We start from the raw sequence: 22,393 nt of genomic DNA, 5'->3' as shown, positions 1-22,393 counted from the left end.
TTTGTCTGCTCTTAGTAACTTATGTTGTCCTTAGAATTAAAAGAATTGTTGGCAGATACTAGCATGGAAGAACTAATCTGATTCCCTGGGCTAATGCAGATAAACAACTTCTCAAATGTTTTCAAGGTTTTTGATGCTTTTAGTGGGGACATTCAGGTTTAGTAGAAACTTCCAAATGATGGTTCAACTTTTTGGAAGAGTTGTTTATCCTTCACTGGATGGCCCAGGTTTTCAGCTACAGCCTTCCACATCAGCAAGTTCTTTGAAGCCATCAAACCATCTAAGCTTGGAGCATCTTCCAGCTGAGTCTTGGGAGCCTTCCAAATGTTAGAGAAATCCATACTTTTACTTTTTATTAAATAGAGTTTCACTCTGTAACTCAGGCTGGATTGCAGTGGTGTCATCTTGGCTCACTGCAACCTCCGCCTCCTGGGTTCAAGTGATTCTTATGCCTTAGCCTCCTGAGTAGCTGGGACTACAGATGCATGCCACCATACCCAGCTAATTTTTTGTATTTTTAGTAGAGACAGTGTTTTGCCATGTTGGCCAGGCTGATCTCAAACTCCTGGCCTCAATTGATCTGTCCACCTCAGCCTCCCAGTGCTGGGATTATAGGCGTGAACTACTGTGGCTGGCCCATACACTCTTTATATGGGCATCATGAACATCAGAGAGTAAGTACTGAGAGGTACCTGCTCTTTTGTTCTCTACTTAAAGAGCCATGTTGCATAGCTCCTGCTAGGTAACACTGTAGGGCTAATTGGCCCATCTAATCTCGGGGCACTAGCAGACCCAGCAGGGTTTCTGTCCATGCATGTTCATCCTGTTTTTCATCATTTATTGGTAGTTTAGTACCTGTATTATAAATAAGTATATAAATATTATTTAGATTTATATGTGCTTTCTCCATTTTCTGCATTTTAGGCTTTCCTTTTGCTGTCATTTCCTTTCTTTCTCAAGCAGATAGTTTAGTAATTCCTTTGTTATTGATGTTTTTTATCAATATGTTTTTCACTCTCATTTTTGAAAAAATGGTTAGACTAGTTCCCCAGTTCTATGTTAATAGTTATTGGGTTCTAAAAAATATTTACCTGGGCTCATCACTGAAAAATCAGCTCATGTTTGTCATTTCTTTGTAGGTAAAGTGTCTTTTCTTTCTGACTGCTTTTCACATCTTGGTCACCGATAATCTGCAGTTTCATTATTATTTGTCTAGGTGTCAATTTTTTTTGTTTACTTAGATTATGTTATACCTCTTGAATCATGGATTCTTGTCTTTCATCAGTTCTAAAAATGTCTCAGTTATTCCTCTTCAAATTTGACTTCTCTGTTTTCTCTATTCTTTCTGGGACTTCAATTTGATGTGTATTTGAGCTTGACATTCTATCCATCATCTCTCTTAATTTATATCTATTTTCCATTTTCTCATTTCTCTGTGATATAGTCTGAGTAATTTCTTAATATCTTCCAGTTCATCTGTTCTATGTTCAGCTGTGTCATAATGTGTAGTTTAATTTAGTTCTTTCAAATCAGCTTGGTCATTCTTTTTTGTTTGCTTGTTTGACTTTTTTTTTTTTTTTTTTTTTTTTTGAGACGGAGTTTCGCTCTTGTTACCCAGGCTGGAGTGCAATGGCGCGATCTCGGCTCACCGCAACCTCCGCCTCCTGGGCTCAGGCCATTCTCCTGCCTCAGCCTCCTGAGTAGCTGGGATTACAGGCACACGCCACCATGCCCAGCTAATTTTTTATATTTTTAGTATAGACGGGGTTTCACCATGTTGACCAGGATGGTCTCGATCTCTCGACCTCGTGATCCACCCGCCTGGGCCTCCCAAAGTGCTGGGATTACAGGCTTGAGCCACCGCGCCCGGCCGACTTTTTTTTTTTAATTGCATTTTAGGTTTTGGGGTACATGTGAAGAACATGCAAGATTGTTGCATAGGTACACACCTGGCAGTGTGGTTTTCTGCCTTCCGTCCCCTTGCCTGCATCTGTCATTTCTCCCCAATGCTATCTCTTCCCACCTCCCCACCCCTCCCCATTTCCCCCCAACGGACCCCAATGTGTAGTGCTCCCCTCCCTGTGTCCATGTGTTCTCAGTGTTCAACACCTGCCTATGAGTGAGAACATGCGGTGTTTGATTTTCTGCTCGTCAGTTTGCTGAGAATGATGGTTTCCAGGTTCATCCATGTCCCTACAAAGGATGTGAACTCACCGTTTTTGATGGCTGCGTAATATTCCATGGTGTATATGTACCACATTTTCCCTATCCAGTCTATCATCGTTGGGCATTTGGGTTGGTTCCAGGTCTTTGCTATTGTAAACAGTGCTGCTATGAACATTCATGTGCATGAGTCCTTATACTAGAATGATTTATAATCCTTTGGATATATACTCAGTAATGGGATTGCTGGGTCAAATGGGATTTCTATTTTTAGGTCATTGAGGAATCGCCACACTGTCTTCCACAGTGGTTGAATTAATTTACATTCCCACCAACAGTGTAAAAGTGTTCCTATTTCTCCACATCCTCTCCAGCATCTGTTGTTTCCAGATTTAATGATCACCATTCTAACTGGTGTGAGATGGTATCTCAATGTGGTTTTGATTTGCATTTCTCTAATGACCAGTGATGATGAGCATTTTTTTCATGTTTGTTGGCCTCCTGTATGTCTTCTTTTGTAAAGTATCTGTTCATATCCTTCGCCCATTTTTGAATGGGCAGCTTGGTCATTCTTAATAGTCTCTTGTTGCTTGCTCATAATTATGATTTCACACTTAGTTCTTTAAACATTCAATCTAGGGCTTATTTATATTATTATTTGACAGTTCTAAGCATCTTCAGTCGTTAGCAGGCTAAATCTTTTATTTCTTCTGTTGACTCTTATTCACTGCACCTCTTTGTGTGTTTGGTGATCTTTGGGGGTTTGTTCTTTCATCTTAATCTGTAGGAATCCAGGGCCTAAACTAAATATAATTTCCTCCAAGAGCTTTTAGGCCTGCTTCAGGTGGGAGTCAGAGGATGAGGTCTGCTGACTTTGTGCCACTTCAATCTCTTTCAAAGGTCCTACTCCAATGAGGGAATCCCAGTCTCAGTCCCCATCCCCATTGCTGGCATCCCAACTTTAGCAGAGGGGGAGGGTGGTCCTCAGAAATTTCTCCTACCTTTTGGAAGTCCAGAAATCCATCCTGTTCAGGGTCTAGTTGTGGTCTAGTGGCAAAGTTCAAAAGAGCACCTGGTCTGTCAAACAGCTGGAAGAAGCCATCCTCTGCTGTGGTTAATTTTTTATCATATTAACAGAGAAAAGGCATGGAGTTCAGAAAGTTGCATTAATGTCTAAAACTACCCAGATTTTCCCAAGCAATATGAAGAAAAAAAGCAAGAAACAGAACGAACGAATAAACACACATGCACACACACACACACCCTCAACCTCCCAGAAAGAGGGGCTGTGCTATGGTTTCTGCAGTTTTCTCTCTTGCCTGTTGACCTCTATGCTGTGCAGGGTCATCCTATGAGGCTATCTAATCCAGCTTCTTTGCTTTCCAGACACTCATCCAAGAGAAAGGATGGCCAGTATCTTTTCTAAATTGCTAACTGGCCGCAATGCTTCTCTGCTGTTTGCTACCATGGGCACTAGTGCCCTCACCACTGGTTACCTGCTGAACCGGCAGAAGGTGTGTGCCGAGGCCCGGGAGCAGCCCAGGCTATTTCCTGCAAGGTAAGGCCCCTTGGCTTTAAAATAACTTCAGGCTGGGCGCGGTGGCTTTCACCTGTAATTCCAGTACTTTGGGAGGCCAAGGCAGCCAGATCACGAGGTCAGGAGATCGAGACCATCCTGGCCAACATGGTGAAACCCCATTTCTACTGAAAATACAAAAAATTAGCTTGGCATGGTGGCGGGCACCTGTAGTCCCAGCTACTCGGGAGGCTGAGGCAAGAGGATCACTTGAACCTGGGAGGCGGAGGTTGCAGTCAGCCGAGATCGTTCCACTGCACTCCAGCCTGGCAACAGAGTGAGACTCCGTCTCAAACAAAACAAACAAAAAACCTTCAAAGGTCAGCAAGAAATATGCTTTCCCCTGCTCGAAACTGTTAGCAAGATTCCTTCTTTTTGCTTTTGAGAATGACTAAGTAAAATGCAAAATCATTTTGAGACTCATTAAGCCTGTGACCCGTGGTGTATACAAAGAAGTGTAGCATCATCGTGCTTGCCTAGAGCTTGCAATCCAGTTGAATGGTATTAATAGGGATAGTTAACATTTGTGGAGCACTTTCATATATGACCAGCACTTTACATGGAGTATCTGTTACTCGTCTTAGCTTGTGATGAAATGAAGGCCTACGAAAATTAAACAGTGCTCAAGTTCACATAGCTACTGCAGCCAAATGCAAATCCAGGCCCCCTAATTCCAGAACCATGCCTCTGTTGTAGTATTGATTTTAAGTATCAGCTCTAAAGGACACTGCAGATGGGAAGTGGAGGAGTGGCGTGAGGGGGTAAAAATGGGCATGTTTTTCTCAGCTCTTGGAACCCTGCCATGGATGAGACACCATACGCTGAGCAGAGTTTGAGTGGCATGCAGAATTCCTCTTAGGCAGGTGTGGATAAGAGAGACGAGGAAAACCACGGAAGTGTCTCTCAGAGACACTTTGTCTGTTGTGGAAATCAGCATCTGAGGGAATCAATCACCAGCAACCACCATGTACCTTGGGAATTCCTGAGGTGACATGACCTGTATTTGAGGCTGTGGTGGTCCTCAATCTCCTATTCCTCAACCAGGACATACCCCAGAGTGAAACAGCACCCAATTTTCTCTCTATTAGTCCCACAGATATTTACTGAACACTGATTTCAAGAGCCAGGGACTGTTCTCAAAAAGGCAAAATCCCTGCTCTCGTAGAGCTTGCATGATAAACAAAGGACAGAAATACACGTATTTCTATGCAGTTCCACCTGCAGGGTTTCTCTCCACTACTAACCTACGGGACCAAAATGTGGCTGTTGTTAATGTTTTACCAAAACTTCTGGTGGGGGCGGGAATGGAGGCTGCATACAATCTCAATTAATTCTTGTATTATGTTCACTTTATCCCTTTTTACATGACCCACGGTTTGTGGGCTTCTACAGCAAGCATCATGAGATTCTTAGGGCCAGGCTCCTTTCTCTGGGACTATTTTTTGAAACCTGGCTTACTCATTTATGACTCCTGGGCAGTTCTAGCCAAGTATCCCTGTGCCCACTGGCTAAAGGGAGCCTAGTGGAAGGATGGGCAAACACCAAGTCCTTACATTGGCTCCTTTCCTTGAGGGCTGCTGGCTGACAGCCTGCCCCCCTCCCCACACAGCGCAGACTACCCAGACCTGCGCAAGCACAACAACTGCATGGCCGAGTGCCTCACCCCTGCCATCTACGCCAAGCTTCGCAACAAGGTGACGCCCAATGGCTACACCCTGGACCAGTGCATCCAGACTGGAGTAGACAACCCTGGACACCCCTTCATAAAGACTGTGGGCATGGTGGCTGGTGACGAGGAGTCCTACGAGGTAAAACTGTTGGCTGCTAGTTCCAGGGTGGGAGGGATGCTCTGGATATGACTGAACTGCACAGTCCTGGGGTCCTTCTCTTGTCTATGGGGCCAACTTTTTGCCTTCTCCAGAAGGGCTCCCATAAAGGGAAGCCAGCTCCAGAAGAATCACCTGGAATGCTTTCTGAAACAATGAGGTCTATAGCTTCCAGGGACAAGGCTTCCCTTGCTGCTGTGCTAGGATCCCTCCCTGTGGAGGAATGAACTGCATGACAGAACTCTCTGAGCTTGTCAAGGGGATGAGTGGTACAGAAACAATAAAATCGAATGGCATGTATTCACCAATAAGACATTAGAAGCTGATGTGTTTGTGGCTGAGCTTTATTGAGTGGGGTCAATCTTTAGGAAAATGAGGACTTCGCTTCTTATTACAACTTCTATTACTGAATTCTCTATTACTGACTAGGCAATTACTGTTAACCCAGACTATTGAATTCACCAAGTCTCTTGGATAAACCCTATGATCTCACCATCCTCATCCTCCGTGCAGAAGCAGAGTGGTCGGCTGGAACAGAATGCAGCCACCATGCATCCCCTCCAGAGTAGCCTCTCTGCCGAGGCAAATGCCTGCAGACCTCCTCCTTCAGGTCCACCCTTTTGGGTTCTTCTGTTGCAGGGAACTGAAGGCAGTTCCCTAGAAAGACAGCCAGAGGAGAGGGAGCCATCTTGGGGAAAAAAACACAACTTGTGGCTCATTTACATACAGCAGCGCACAATCCTGGGTCTAGTTTGAGTCCCAAGCTAGTGGTAGCTCTCTGGACCCAAAGCCCTCCCTACTTTCCACAGCTCCTAAAGTCTGCAGGGTGCTTTGTTACAATTTTATTTATTTATTTATTTATTTTTTATTTTTTAAAAAAACAAAGGATATGCCTGAAGTTTTGTTTTTAAATAAGATTTTGCAGGAGATCGTGTGGGCTGGGAAAGGTCCTCACAGGGTGAGGGTTCCCTGCTTCGCCCTAGCTGTTGCTGTGTACTTTCTTCTGGCACAGTCAGGTTTTCAACAAATTTAGTATGTGGCTTAACCTTTAGAAACTGACTTTCCCTTTGAGCATAAAACTGTAGCCTCCGATCTGGTGGCTTCTTGTAACCCACAAAGGCAAACACGTCTAGGAAACCCTTTAAATTCCTAACCATGAGAATTTTCTTGCTCGGTCTGATGGCAGTGATTTTGGCAGATCACTCGGGGGGGAGGGTAAGCTGGCAGGACTCAGCAGCCTCACCCTGTCTCAAGAGGCAAGATGCCTCCAAAAGGTTTTCCCTCTTGTTATTATCATTAACCAATCCATTCTCACATCCATTTCCTATATGATAGTCCCAAGGATGTCAGAGGAGTGAGGCATCAACTTTGGCTTTTAAGATATAAAGAGCAAGTGAATGGAAAGGTCTTTGAACAGTAGGTGAACCAATTAAAGAGGAAACACGCATCTTCCCTCCTGCAGGTGTTTGCTGACCTTTTTGACCCCGTCATCAAACTAAGACACAATGGCTATGACCCCAGGGTGATGAAGCACCCAACTGACCTGGATGCATCCAAGGTAGGCTCCTGCCTCCTTCTCCTTTCCCATGAAGCTTGCACTCCAGAGCCTAAGGGGAGGAGCCCTGGAGAGAAGGGCTCCCCATCTTGTGTCGATACCCCTGCAAAGTGCTGTGACTGCCCTAGCACAGCCTGCCCACTGGAGGGCCACAGACGAGAGGTGAGGAAATTCCCAAAGTCTTTGTTTTCTTTAATAAATACAACTAGGGAAAGGTTGGTCATTGGGAAATTTAAACCTTTTCCAAAGCTATTCCCTTTTTCATCCCAAACCGTCCAGTTAGGGTCAAGGACCTCAGACCACACTATATAAAACAGCTCTCCCCTTTGCTAGTCGAAGGCCCCTGCCCCAAGACTTCCAGAATGTGTCCAACTTATGGATTGTGCAGTTGTGCACAGTGCCTGAGGGTCCCCTGGGAAACTGCAGATTGGAAACAACTGTGGCTGTGGCAGGCCCGTGGTCGGAGGCTGGCCGCCATGACCCCATACTCTGCTTGGCAGATCACCCAAGGGCAGTTCGATGAGCACTATGTGCTGTCATCTCGGGTACGCACAGGCCGCAGCATCCGTGGGCTGAGCCTACCACCTGCCTGCACCCGGGCTGAGCGGAGGGAGGTGGAGAACGTGGCCATCATGGCCCTGGAGGGCCTCAAGGGAGACCTGGCCGGCCGCTACTACAGGCTGTCTGAGATGACGGAGCAGGACCAGCAGCGGCTTATCGATGTGAGTAACAGATGGAGATCCCTAGAGAAGGGCTGGATGTGGGGCTCTGACGTGTACAGGAAGGCCTCTCCTGGTGCTCAGCTCAGCCCTTACCCTGGCCGGGAGCTTGCTGGGCTCAGCCCAAGGGCATCTACTTATTCACTGTAAGAAAGAAAGATGAGGCCTTACATTGTACTTGTCAAGCCACTGAAATATTCCATGGATAAAATCTGCATAGGAAGCTCCAATATGGAGATGGTGCCTGTGCATGGAGGGGGTGGGGGGCGGGGTGGAGATTGAATGGAGGATCTCCTAGCTTGTTCATAAATGGGAAGTTAGGTGTGGAAATCCTGTCTGTGCCCAGAAGATGGTCTCTATTATCATAGCCAAAGGAATTTCCAGGTAGGAGGCCAGCCCTGACTCACGTGGTGCCAGCCTCTGCATTTCCTGCTGGGGTTGATTCCTGCTGCTTCCACTGTGTCCACCATGGCTTCCCTCTGGCACCAGAGTGCACAAAACTCAAGTCCCTTACTTATTTTCACCTTATCATAGCTAAAACAAGATAGCACTTTCTTTCTTTCCTTTTTTTTTTTTTTGAGGAGGAGTTTCGCTCTTGTTACCCAGGCTGGAGTGCAATGGCGCGATCTCGGCTCAACGCAACCTCCGCCTCCCGGGTTCAGGCAATTCTCCTGCCTCAGCCTCCTGAGTAGCTGGGATTACAGGCACACGCCACCATGCCCAGCTAATTTTTGTATTTTTAGTAGAGACAGGGTTTCACCATGTTGACCAGGATGGTCTCGATCTCTTGACCTCGTGATCCACCTGCCTTGGCCTCCCAAAGTGCTGGGATTACAGGCTTGAGCCACCACGCCCGGCCAAGATAGCACTTTCAAAAGTAACTTTTAACTAAACTCTAAAAAAACGCAGAACCAAAATTTTGTCATTTCAAAAGATGCAAATGCTAAGAAATATGCCTCATTTCCAAACCAGACTGGACAACTATATGGCCTATGGGCTACTCCTGGTCTCTGTGTGACCACTAGGCCAATTATTCTCCTGCCCCGTTACAGAACAAGCCTCCCTCCACCTCAAGTAGCCACCCTGGTTTCCTGCTTAAGGGAAACCGCTGCTGCTCTCTGGATGGTGGCAGTTCACATCCTCTCCTGGCTGATCTCTCCCCCTTAGAGACTGTAGGACTCCTCTCTCCACATCCACTTGTTTTCTTACCTCAGTGTAATCATATTTGAATATACAGTTTCCATATGTCTCACTGTAGAGTATGTGTGTAGCTATGAAAGAAACACTGGTATACACACTGCAAAAAAAAAGTTAGTCTCGACTTTGACTTTGATATGTGGAGTAGTACATTCCAGTGGTTAAAGCACAAGCCTGGGAGTCATAAAGTCTATACTTGAATCTATATTCTGCTGCTTCCCACAATCACCCTATTGGACAAGTTGTATGATCTCTCTGAATCTGTTTTCCTCATTTATAAAATAGAATAACACTTATTTCATAGTTGTGAAGATTAAAGGAAATAAAAGCCTGTGATCTAGAGCCTGGAACAGTATTAATGGTAGCTATTTTAATTTATTGATCATTATTGTACATCTCTAATACTTTTTAATGAAAGAAATACATGAAGCAATAATGCTAGAAACAGAGAATGACCACTGTGTACAAAAGCCTTTTCAGGACAGCGCCCCCCATTCATTGCTCATTCAGCCATTGCATAGGGTTGGTGTTGGTAGTGTGTATACCTACTCCATAGTGATTTACTGAGTTCCATATGGACTAAACTAGTGTTTTCAAACATTAGCTGCACCCTAAAATCACCTGAAAGAGTCTTTTAAAAAACCTGATGCCCAGACACAGTCTAGAACAACTAGGTCAGAATCTCTGGGGATGGGAAGTAGGCATTAGTTTGTTTAGGCTCCTAGGTTATTCTACTGAGCAGTCAAGGCTAAGAACCACCACCTAAGAGACAGCAGTCATTAGAATTGAGTTGAAACTTACTCACCTGCCACTTGCAGTCCTGCTTGACCTCATCAGTCTCTCCTCTCTGCTTTATCCCTTTTGACCTACAGGACCACTTTCTGTTTGATAAGCCAGTGTCCCCTTTATTAACATGTGCTGGAATGGCCCGTGACTGGCCAGATGCCAGAGGAATCTGGTATGGATGTAGCATTTTCACATTTGCAGTATCTGTAGAGGATCTCTTTGAGATCACCTGCTTATCCTAACCTGGAGTTGCTGTGTACTGAAGTTGACAGCATGCCTTAAAAATTGTGTGTGTGTGTGTGTGTCTAAGTATTGTGATGTTACTAAGATGTGTAGAAATGTGACCTGGTTTGCCTGAATTATGCCTAAGAAAAAAGGCTACCTTTTTAAGAAAAAATTTACTTCATATTATTTGACCTCACAGAGTATCTGTTTCATGACATTAAAAGAGCAAAACTTAAAAAATATTGAGGATTTAAGAAAAACCCTGAAAGAACTGATATCTAGTATATATATATATATATATATATATATATATATATATATATATATATATATATTTTATCTTGGCCAACAGTCCTCAGCCCACTTTGCCTCCTGTACCCTGATAGCTTATTATGAGTGAATATACCTGAAGTAGTGGAAATAAAGGTGTTCATGAGCAGCCGCTCAGTAGGGATGGACAGGCAGGATCTATGGTGCAAACGTGTGAAATGCTGTATACCTTAAACATCTTGGGTGGAAGGTAACCCCACCCCCTTTGTAAAGCACAAGATTTTGGTTGAATCTTTTAGGAGATAAAACATTCTTGTTAGTATCGAAGCCAATGTTACATAGTTGAATTACTGTCATCCTAGTCAGAGGACCTAGGGGGAGTTATATTCTTGTTGGGTAAAAACATGACATCTTTTATGGTGACAGCTGGTCTTATTCTTCCTTCTGTCAGGGTAACATTATTTTGTCATACTTTTTCAGGCACAGTTAAGAGATTAGGGCCATCTAGGAAATGAGGAAGGTGAAATGAAGCAATCAAGCCAGGAAGGTAATGGGAATTTTCATGTGTTGAAACAAATGCAATTAACACTCAGCACCATATTTCTCTCTTCATTAGGCATAATTATGATAAGACATTTCTCATCTGGATAAATGAGGAAGATCACACCAGGGTAATCTCAATGGAAAAAGGAGGCAATATGAAACGAGTGTTTGAGCGATTCTGTCGTGGACTAAAAGAAGTAAGATGTTATCTGAGATTTCTGGATATTTATTAAAATAAAATTACCGTATTTTTTGTTCTTGAAAGAAGACACTATGGTAACTTCCAAGATGGGGCTCATTTTTTTTTGTAGAGATCAAGGCTTTTTTTTTATTGAGACGGAATTTCGCTCGTTGCCCATGCTGGAGTGCAGTGGTATAGTCTCAGCTCACTGCAACTGCCACCTCCTGGGTTCAAGTGATTCTCCCACCTCAGCCTCCAAAGTAGCTGGGATTACAGGTGCTGGCCACCATGCCTGGTTAATTTTTGTATTCTTAGTAGAGACTGGGTTTTACCATGTTGGTCAGGCTAATTCCGAACTCCTGACCTCAGGTGATCTACCTGCCTCAGCCTCCCAAAGTGCTGGGATTACAGGAGCAGGCCTCAAGGCATTTCTTGGAGTGGAACTTTCAAAGTAGTGCTTCAGAAAATAGGTGACTTTCTCTCGTTATTAGAAAGCTATTATGTTTTCCTCCCCATTCCACTGTGGTTTGGGGAAGTCTGTGGATCATTATTTCTTTTTTGATTTATTTAATATTGCTCTGAGCTATTCTAAGCAGAGAGACAACAGAGAATGTAGCCTCATCATAGACTTACCTGCTGAGAATTCCTATATTCTCCTACTCTCTTGGCATGAAAAATAATGCCACCAACTAACATTCATTGAGTGCTGCTTAGTGCGTACTAGGTACTGTGGTGACTGCTTTACATCAGGGGTCCTCAACCCCCGGGCCATGGATCTGGTACCAGTCTATGGCCTGTTAGGAACTGGGCCGCACAGCAGGAGGTGAGTGGTGGGTGAGCAAACATTAACACCTAAGCTCCACCTCCTGTCAGATCAGTGGCGGCATTAGATTTTCACAGGAGCACAAACCCTATTGTGAACTGCATGTGTGGGATCTAGGTTGCGAGTGCCTCATGAGAAGCTAATGCCTGATGATCTGAGGTGGAGCAACAGTTTCATCCCAGAACAATCCCTCCCCATGGGCCGTAGAAAAATTGTCTTCCAAGACACCAGTCTCTGATGTCAAAAAGGTTGGGGACCACTGCTTTACATGGTTCATTTAACTTAATTGGACCATTTTAATAGTCTGGTAGGAGAGGTATTATTTTCTGTTAAAGGAGTACTATAAATTTATCTTAATTTCATTCATGCCAGAGAAGGGTACACATCTCTCTCCCTGGTGTTGGGGATGTGCTGAATGAATGGATATTGGAAAATACTGTCATTTGTTCACTGTGGTTCTACTTGTAGGTGGAACGGTTAATTCAAGAACGAGGGTGGGAGTTCATGTGGAATGAGCGCCTAGGATACATTCTGACCTGTCCTTCAAACCTTGGAACAGGACTACGAGCCGGTGTCCACGTTAGGATCCCAAAGCTCAGCAAGGTACTGTTATGTGACTGACTAGTGGCCCCGATGGGCCAGGATCAGCTCAGATGTGACTGCTTTGTGGAGGGAGAAAACGTCACTGCCCATTCCTTAACTCTACTTTCTCTACCTGTAATATAAAAATAATAAGAAAAAATTAAGTTTGCCTCAAAAGACAGTTATATTAGTTAGAATAAAAGGTTAAGGAGACTAAGAAAAAGATGGTAGCTTCAAGAATATGACCTTTAAATTTTTCCTCATGTAACAACTCGGGATACTTAGGCTATGCTCTCTCTGTTCTTTCCATCTCCCTTCTCTGTCTCTCTTAGTTCAAGCAGTTCTCAAACTTGAGTGTGCATGAGATCACCTGAAGGACTGGGTGAAACACAAGTTGTAGGCCCCACCTACGGAATTCGCATTTCTGACAAGTTTCCAGGAGATGCTGAAGCTGTTGGTCAAGGGGCTACACTTGGAGGAGTGCTGTCTTACAGCACTGTCCCCATTTCCATGGTCACAGTCAGGCCCCATGTTCCAGCTTGTGGAAAGGGGAGACAGCATATAGAGATTTTAGTTCTGGGCCTGGAAGTGGCACACATTACTTCCATTTGTTTCATTAGCTAAGAACTTGGCCAGTGGTCACTTTCTAGCTCCTATGCTAGAAGAAGAAAAAGATTCTGGTGGGCAACTAGTAGTTTTAGCACCCAAAGTGAATCAAATACTTTAAAACAATTCTAGAAAATGTGCTTCCTACCAAAAAAAAAAAAAAGAAAGAAATTTTTTGTTCAAAATTTTAAAGCTAAGAAATTTAAGTGATTTAACTTTCTAATTTTAACAATGACAACTGTTACGTAAACGAATAATAAACACACCAATGCTGGCATCTTAGCACCAAAAACCAAATGATATGGAAGTTAAGAACACAAGTTTCAGCCAGCCACAGTGGCTCACACCTGTAATCTCAGCACTCTGGCCGAGGCGGGAGGATTACTTGAGCCCCAGAGTTCGAGACCAGCCTGAACAATATGTGAGACCTCATCTTTACAAAATGAAAAAAATTAGCCAGGCACAGTAGTGTGTGCTTATAGTCCTAGTTACTCGAGAGGCAGGACGATCCCTTGAGTCCAGGAGTTCCAAGCCAGAAGGGAGTAGGGGCCAATATTCAACATTCTTAAAGAATTCTCAGCTCAGAATTTCATATTCAGCCAAACTAAGCTTTGTAAGTGAAGGAGAAACAAAATCCTTCACAGAGAGCAAATGCTGAGAGATTTTGTCACTACTAGGCCTGCCTTACAAGAGCTCCTAAAAGATGCACTAAATATGGAAAGGAAAAACCGGTACCAGCCACTGCAAAAACATACCAAATTGTAAAGACCATGGATGCTATGAACAAACTGCATCAACTAATGGGCAAAACAACCAGTTAGCATCATAATGACAGGATCAAATTCACATATAACAATATTAACCTTAAATGTAAACAGGCTAAATGCTCCAATTAAAAGACAAAGAGTGACAAATTGGATAAATAATCAAGACTCATCAGTGTGCTGAATTCAGGAGACCCATCTCACATGCATGGATACACATTGGCTCAAAATAAAGGGATGGAGGAAGATTTACCAAGCAAATGGAAAGCAAAAAAAGCAGGGGTTGCAATCCTAGTCTCTGGTAAAACAGACTTTAAACCAACAAAGATCAAAAAAGACAAAGGGCATTACATAATGGTAAAGGGATCAATGCAACAAGAAGAGCTAACTATCCTAAATATATATGCACCCAATACAAGAGCACCCAGATTTACAAAGCAAGTTCTTAGAGACCTACAAAGAGACTTAGACTCCCACACAATAGTAGTGGGAGACTTTAACACTCCAATGTCAGTATTAGATCAATAAGACAGAAAATTAACATGGATCTTCAGGACTTGAACTCGACTCTGGACCAAGTGGACCTAACAGGCATCTACAGAACTCTCCACCCCAAATCAACAGAATATACATTCTTCTCAGTACCACATCATACTTTTTCTAAAATTGACCACATAATTGGAAGTAAAACACTCCTCAGCAAATGCAAAAGAATGGAAATCAGTCTTTCAGTCCACAGTGCAATCAAATTAGAACTCAGGATTAAGAAACTCACTCAAGCCGGGTGTGGTGGCTCAAGCCTGTAATCCCTGCACTTTGGGAGGCCAAGGTGGGTGGATCACAAGGTCAAGAGATCGAGACCATCCTGGTCAAACCCCGTCTCTATTAAAAATACAAAACATTAGCTGGGCATGGTGGCGAGTGCCTGTAATCCCAGCTACTCAGGAGGCTGAGGCAGGAGAATTGCCTGAACCCAGGAGGTGGAGGTTGCAGTGAGCCGAGATTGCGCCATTGCACTCCAGCCTGGGTAACAAGAGCGAAACTCCGTCTCAAAAAAAAAAAAAAAAGAAACTCACTCAAAACTACACAACTACATGGAAACTGAACAACCTACTCCTGGGTAAATAACGAAAATAAGGCAGAAGTAAATAAGTTCTTTGAAACCAATGTGAACAGAGATCCAATGTGCCAGAGTCTCTGGGACACAGCTAAAGTAGTATGCAGAGGGAAATCTGCAGCACTAAATGCCCACAGAAGAAAGCAGGAAAGATCTAAAACTGACGCCCTAACATCACAATTAAAAGAACTAAAGAAGCAGAGCAAACACATTCAAAAGCTAGCAGAAGACAAGAAATAACTAAGATCAGAGCAGAAGTGAAGGAGAGAGAGAGAGGTAAGAAACCCTTCAAAAAAAAAAAAAATCTAGGAATCCAGGAGCTGGTTTTTTGAAAAGATTAACAAAATAGACTGCTAGCCAACTAATAAAGAAAAAAGAGAAAAGAATCAAATAGATTTAAAAAAAAAAATGATAGGCTGGGCGTGGTGGCTCACGTCTATAATCCCAGGACTTTGGGAGGCTGAGGTGGGTGGATCATGAGGTCAAGAGATTGAGACCATCCTGGTTAACATGGTGAAAACTCGTCTCTACTAAAAGTACAAAAATTAGCTGGGCATGGTGGCGCGTGCCTGTAGTCCCAGCTACTCGGGAGGCTGAGGGAGGAGAATTGCTTGAACCCAGGAGGCGGAGGTTACGGTCAGCCAAGATCACACCATTGCACTCCAGCCTGGGTAACAAGAGTGGAACTCCGTCTCAAAAAAAAAAAGAGGAGGTATCACCACTGATCTCACAGAAATACAAACTACCACCAGAGAATACTACAAAAACCTCTACACAAATAAACTAGAAAATCTAGAAAGAATGGATAAATTCCTGGACATACACACCTCCCAAGACTAAACCAGGAAGAATCAAATCCCTGAATACACCAATAACAACTTCTGAAATTGAAGCAGTAATTAATAGCTTACCAACCAAAACAAGCTCAGGACCAGACGGATTCACAGCCAACTTCTATCAGAGGTACAAAGGGGAGCTGGTAGCATTCCTTCTGAAATTATTCCAAACAACAGAAAAAGAGGGACTCCTCCCTAACTTACTTTATGAGGCCAGCATCATCCTGATACCAAAACCTGGTAGAGACACAACAAAAAAAAACAAAATTTCAGGTCAGTATCCCTGATGAACATCATTATTTTAATTATAACGATAAAATACTAGCAAACCAAGTCCAGCAGCACATGTAAAAGCTTATCCACCACGATCAAGCCAGCTTCATCCCTGGGCTGCAAGGCTACTTCAACATCTGCAAATCAACAAACATAATCTAGTGCATAAACAGAATCAGTGGCAAAACCCACGATTAATTCAACAGATGCAGAAAAGGCTTTCGATAAAATTCAACATCTCTTCATATTAAAAACTCTCAATAAACTAGGTATTGATGGGACGTATCTCAAAATAAGAGCTATTTATGACAAAGCCACAGCCAATATCATACTAAATGGGCAAAAGCTGGAAGCACTCCCTTTGAAATCAGGCACAAGACAAGAATACCCTCTCTCACCACTCCTATTCAACATAGTATTGTAAGTTCTGGCCAGGGAAGTCAGGCAAGAGAAAGAAATAAAAGGTATTCAAATAGGAAGAGAGGAAGTCAAATTGGCTGTTCACAGATGACATGATTGTGTATTTAGAAAACTCCATTGTCCCCAGGCACGGTGGCTCAAGCCTGTAATCCCAGCACTCTGGGAGGCCGAGGGGGGTGCATCACGAGGTCAAGAGATTGCGACCATCCTGGTCAACATGGTGAAACCCCGTCTCTACTAAAAATACAGAAAATTAGCTGGGCATGGTGGCGCGTGCCTGTAATCCCAGCTACTCAGGAGGCTGAGGCAGGAGAACTGCCTGAACCCAGGAGGCGGAGGTTGCGGTGAGCCGAGATTGCGCCATTGCACTGCAGCCTGGGTACAAGAGTGAAACTCCGTCTCAAAAAAAAGAGAAAATCCATTGTCTTGCCCCAAAATCTTCTTAAGCTGATAAGCAATTTCAGAAAAGTCTCAGGATACAAAATCAGTGTGCAAAAATCAAAAAGCATTCCTATACACCAAAAATAGCCAAATTATGAGTGAACTCCCATTCCAGATTGCTATAAAGAGAATAAAATACCAAAGAATACAACTTAGAAGGGATGTGAAGGACCTCTTCAAGAAGAACTACAACCCACTGCTCAAGGAAATAAGAGAGGACACAAATGGAAAAACATTCCATGCTCATGGATAGGAAGAATCAGTATCGTGAAAATGGCCATACTGCCCAAAGTAATTTATAGATTCAATGCCATCCCCATCAAGCTACCATGGACTTCCTTCACAGAATTAGAAAAAACTACTTTAAATTTCATATGGAACCAAAAAAGAGCCTGTATAGTTACCACTGACTTTCTTCACAGATTTAGGAAAAACTACTTTAAATTTCACATAGAATCAAAAAAGAGCCCCTTTAGCCAAGACAATCCTAAGCATAAAGAACAAAGCTGGAAGCATCATGCTACCTGACTTCAAACTATATTACAAGGCTACAGTAACCAAAACAGCATGGTACTGGTACCAAAACAGATATATAGACCAATGGAACAGAACAGAGGCCTCAGAAATAACACCACAAATCTATAACCATCTGATCTTTGACAAACCTAATAAATACAAGCAATGGGGAAAGAATTCCCTATTTAATAAATGGCGTTGGGAAAACTGGATAGCCATATGAAGAAAACTGAAACTGGACCCCTTCCTTACACCTTATACAAAAATTAACTCAGGATGGATTAAAGCCTTAAACATAAGACCTAAAACCATAAAAAAAACCTAGAAGAAAACCTAGGCAATACCATTCAAGACATAGGCATGGGCAAAGACTTCATGACTAAAATGCCCAAAGCAATGGCAACAAAAGCCAAAATTGACAAATGGGATCTAATTAAACTGAAGAGCTTCTGCACAGCAAAATAAATTATCAGAGTGAACTGGCAACCTACAGAATCGGAGAAAATTTTTGCCATCTTTCCATCTGACAAATGGCTAATATCCAGAATCTGCAAAGAACTTAAATTTGCAAGAAAAAAACAACCTCATCAAAAAGTGGGTGAACAATATGAACAAGCACTTCTCACAAGAAGACATTTAAGGGGTCAACTGACATATGAAAGAAGGCTCATCATCACTGGTCACTAGAGAAATGCAAATCAAAACCACATTGATAAACCATCTCATGCCAGTAGAATGGCAATCATTAAAAAAAAAATCACAAAACAACAGATGCTGGAGAGGATGTGGAGAAATAGGAATGCTTTTACACTGCTGGTGGGAGTGTAAAATTAGTTCAACCATTGTGGAAGACAGTGTGGTGATTCCTCAAGGATCTAGAACCAGAAATACCAATTGACTTAGCAATCCCATTACTGGGTAATATACTCAAAGGATTATAAATCATTCTACTATAAAGACACATGCAAATATGTGTTTACTACAGCACTGCTCACAATAGCAAACACTTGGAAGCAACTCAAATACCAATCAATGATAGACTGGATAAAGAAAATGTGGCACATATACACCATGGAACACATAAAAGAGGATGAATTTATGTCCTTTGCAGGGATATGGATGAAGCTAGAAACCATAATTGTCAGCAAACAAACACAGGAACCAAAAACCAAATACTGCATGTTCTCACTTATAAGTAGGAATTGAACAATGAGAACACATGGACACAGGGAAGGGAATGTCACACACTGGGGCCTGTCAGGGCGTGGGGGGCTAGGGGATAGGGACAGCATTAGGAGAAATACCTAATGTAGATGATGGGTTGATGGGCACAGCAAATCACCATGGCACATGTATACCTATGTAACAAACCTGCATGTTCTGCACAGGTATCCCAGAACTTAAAAGTATAAGAAAAAAAAGTTAAACTGTTATCTTACTATATGTCTTTTCTAAGTAAATGTACCAACGATTATGAATCGATTTTTGCCTCTTACTGCATTTAAGTATTATTCCCTTGTCCTAGGACCCACGCTTTTCTAAGATCCTGGAAAACCTAAGACTCCAGAAGCGTGGCACAGGTGGTGTGGACACTGCCGCGGTTGCAGATGTGTACGACATTTCCAACATAGACAGAATTGGTCGATCAGAGGTAATGTCTCTCTCACTTTCCTAACATGAATTAACAAAATCAGCCTGAGAGAAAAGAGAAAAGCAGCCTAAACAGCCTTACCGTTTTCACAGAATTCAAGACCACCTTTTCACCCATCGAGTCCTGAGTTAAGTTAGCTTTTCATTCTGTAACATTATTCTTCCATGGGAAATAACTGCATAAAGGTAAACATAATGTGAGCTGAGAATTTACAGGCAAGTATAGGAATTTACAGTGAGGCTGTTGTCACCAACCTGCCTTAAGAGTATTCCAACAATCTTCAGCAAGCAGGAGCTCTATTATGCTAAAAGACTGAAGTATTTTATTACTTTAAAGTCAGAACATCTGTGCTATCCCTTGGAGGGTGACAAAATAGTGGAATTTTCTATTGATTGTGAATTTTCTTTGGTGTTCTTATCATCTTTACTTTGGTGTTCTTAGATGCTTGATGGTATCTACACTTTTATTTCTTAGGCTAAAGATAGCAAATATGTCATGTGCCAGGTCTAGATAAGTTTGTGTTCATAAAATCCTTAGGATTCTGTGATGAATATGTAGGATGAAAAGGATTCATAGACTATGTGTGGCCCTGAACAATGAGGCAAAAAGATCACATATAAGGAACATGCAGCTGAATGCTAAGCAAATACTGATCATGGTAAGTTATACCAGCTTATCTGGATGTGGTCTCATTGGACAGATCATGCCCATCATTAATTTAAAAGGCTCCTCTCATAACAAAACTCTTAATGATTCAGTGACTGGTTATTAAATCTATGGATTATCGAAACTGTCTTCTTCCTTACCAGTTTTTGAATATTTCACTGCCTATTGATATCCCACCTGTACACTGAGGAAAAGGAAAGGAAGAAACATCCAAACAATTAGATCAGCCTGTGTGCTATCAGCTGTGGTAAAGTACCTGAGGGACAAGCAACTATAATACCACAACCTCTGAAATTTACTGAATAATGTGTGGTGTAGTGAATAAAGAAAATCTGGGAGTCTATCCCTGTTGATTCTAACATTAACTAGATATTTATTACTGGAAAACCATGTAGTTAATGCTTAAATTTTCAAGTCTAACTATGATAGGCAGTCATAAAAGTGAGCAAAGTGCCAAAAAATAATTTTAAAACACCATTTATTTAACCCAACAACCCTGCTAACCACTGTGAACATTATTCTAAATGGCCCTTCATTCTTTAAATCTACTCAAAAAACTTTAAAGAAATCGTTGGAACACATATTTTAGTATTATAACCAAATACTACTTATAATTTTTTCCAATGTATTATATCATGAGCATTTTCCCAAAATATTAAGTATTCTTCAAACACATGATTTTTAATCATAGTAAAGATAATCCATTGTCTATTTAATGTTTTCCTGATTTTATGTTTGACCATCTCTACATATAATTCTAATCACAACTCTGGTTATTTAGTTAGAATATACTTCTAGGAAAGGAATTGGGGGTTAAAAGCAGGGGGCCCTATTTATGACCAAGTTTTTTACCAGATTTATACCAAGATAGAGTCCTACTGGCAGTGAGTGACAGACCCATCTCATCACACTCTCGCCAACACTAGAAGAGACCAAAGGGACAAGTAGAAAATACGTTTCTTTAGTTAGTAGTGACTAACTTTCTGATTCAACCCTCTCTTGGGGCCTAAGTTTCCTTATGCATATAAAGAGACAGGGAGGCAGCTGGAATCTGTGATGCCTAAGCACTAACATTCAATGATCCCTTTCACCCTTGCCATTCTTTTTTTAGCTGTATCATGTATTGTTTGAAATTAACTAATTTCTCTCTGAATTTGGGTTTCCTTGGGAACAGTGCAAGTCATTTGCTTAGGAGGGGATCCCAAGGGGAAAAAAATTTTAAGTAGATGTGCTCTGGTTTAACGAAAACCAATATTTGGAAACCAAAGTTCTAAACATAGTTTTTTAAGAGCAGGAATTTTAGAAAGTATATCTTAATATAATTTGCAAAACTTCATTTCATTAATAAGTCTGCCTAGCCTAGTACAAACGTGATTTAGCTGACAAACATTTGACGTTACATAATTTTTCAGGAAGATGCCCACTGTGTAAATTATGACATCTGAACTACACTGGCATATCCAGTGCTCAGACAGATTAGTGACAGGTCAGAATTCAGATCCAGGCCAAAGAACACCACAAGGGTGGCATTGTGGTGTCTTATTTCTAGACAAACTCTCACATTTTATAGCAGATAGGCAAAAAAATTTGAGATGCCAACTAATGCTTTTCATATAGTAAAAAAGCTTTCACATACAAAGTAGTAACCCCATCTTAACTATGGCAAGACTGAGAGAACCCCTTAAAATATCTCTACCTTCCATTTTTGAGAAGGAAGAAATTGTTGTGAAGTCCATCTAAGTGGCAAGTTCTCATTGATCCCAGTGTTGTTCCTGTTAATCAATGCCCTGCAGGTGTCTTCTATTCAAATTAATAATTCATCTTCTTCACTGTCAAAGGTGGAGCTTGTTCAGATAGTCATCGATGGAGTCAATTACCTGGTGGATTGTGAAAAGAAGTTGGAGAGAGGCCAAGATATTAAGGTGCCACCCCCTCTGCCTCAGTTTGGCAAAAAATGAACTTTCCCTTTCCCAATTTATAAGTAATCTGTCTGCTGGTATGACAGACATAAATCTCTACTCTGAGAGTTTTTGTACACTTGAAAAAATGTAAAATTGTAGGTCCTGCCTATCTTTACAATAAAACTCTCCTTAATGTATCTTTGCTTTGTTTCTCGATTTTTTAAATAATACTAGGGGCAAACATATCCAATTACAAGTAGACAAGGGGCAAAATATTTTAAGACAATGATAAAACTAATATTTTTAAGTTTTAATTTTGCCACAACTTACATACACATCTAAATAACACTTTGGCTATCCAGATGTTTGTCAACCCTTTCAGATATCTCTTATGGACACCATTGAAAGGTGAGGAATTAATATAATAAACAATTTTCTGGCAAATGAAGCAAGAGGGGACTATTTCTTTTGAAAGTAAGGAAATAAAACCCAGAGGCTACTTATGTACTCAGAGTTTGCTATCACAAGGGAGTCAGCCATCATCACTTGCATTTGGCAGAGACTCAAAGGCAGGCAGAGACATGAGAAATCTATGCTAAAAGAAAGGGGAGGCTTCAGGTATGCCCTGATTGGGATTTCAGTCATGGGGACGTTGGAGACAGGCCTAGAAGTGGTATATGCTATGTGATTAGTTTGGGAAGCATATTTGGTTTTATCTATTTGGTACTGAGTTGGAGGCAGGGGCAAAAATTAGGG

At 42.0% G+C, this 22,393-nt stretch overlaps 1 protein-coding gene across 1 annotated transcript; it reads left to right on the top strand.

The window, feature by feature from the left end:
- The first annotated feature begins 3,569 nt into the window (after positions 1–3,569).
- CKMT2 (creatine kinase, mitochondrial 2) lies at positions 3,570–21,834 on the top strand. Its single transcript, XM_003920798.4, has 9 exons — positions 3,570–3,721; positions 5,349–5,547; positions 7,028–7,123; positions 7,621–7,842; positions 9,909–9,994; positions 10,934–11,057; positions 12,333–12,467; positions 18,945–19,070; positions 21,575–21,834. The coding sequence occupies exons 1-9, from the start codon at positions 3,570–3,572 to the stop codon at positions 21,692–21,694; spliced, it is 1,260 nt and encodes a 419-aa protein (XP_003920847.1). The 3' UTR covers positions 21,695–21,834.
- Positions 21,835–22,393: the final 559 nt, after the last annotated feature.

Source organism: Saimiri boliviensis, chromosome 1 (assembly GCF_048565385.1).
Source record: "Saimiri boliviensis isolate mSaiBol1 chromosome 1, mSaiBol1.pri, whole genome shotgun sequence".
Lineage (NCBI taxonomy): Eukaryota > Metazoa > Chordata > Mammalia > Primates > Cebidae > Saimiri > Saimiri boliviensis.
This window is presented reverse-complemented; position numbering and strand designations above follow the sequence as displayed.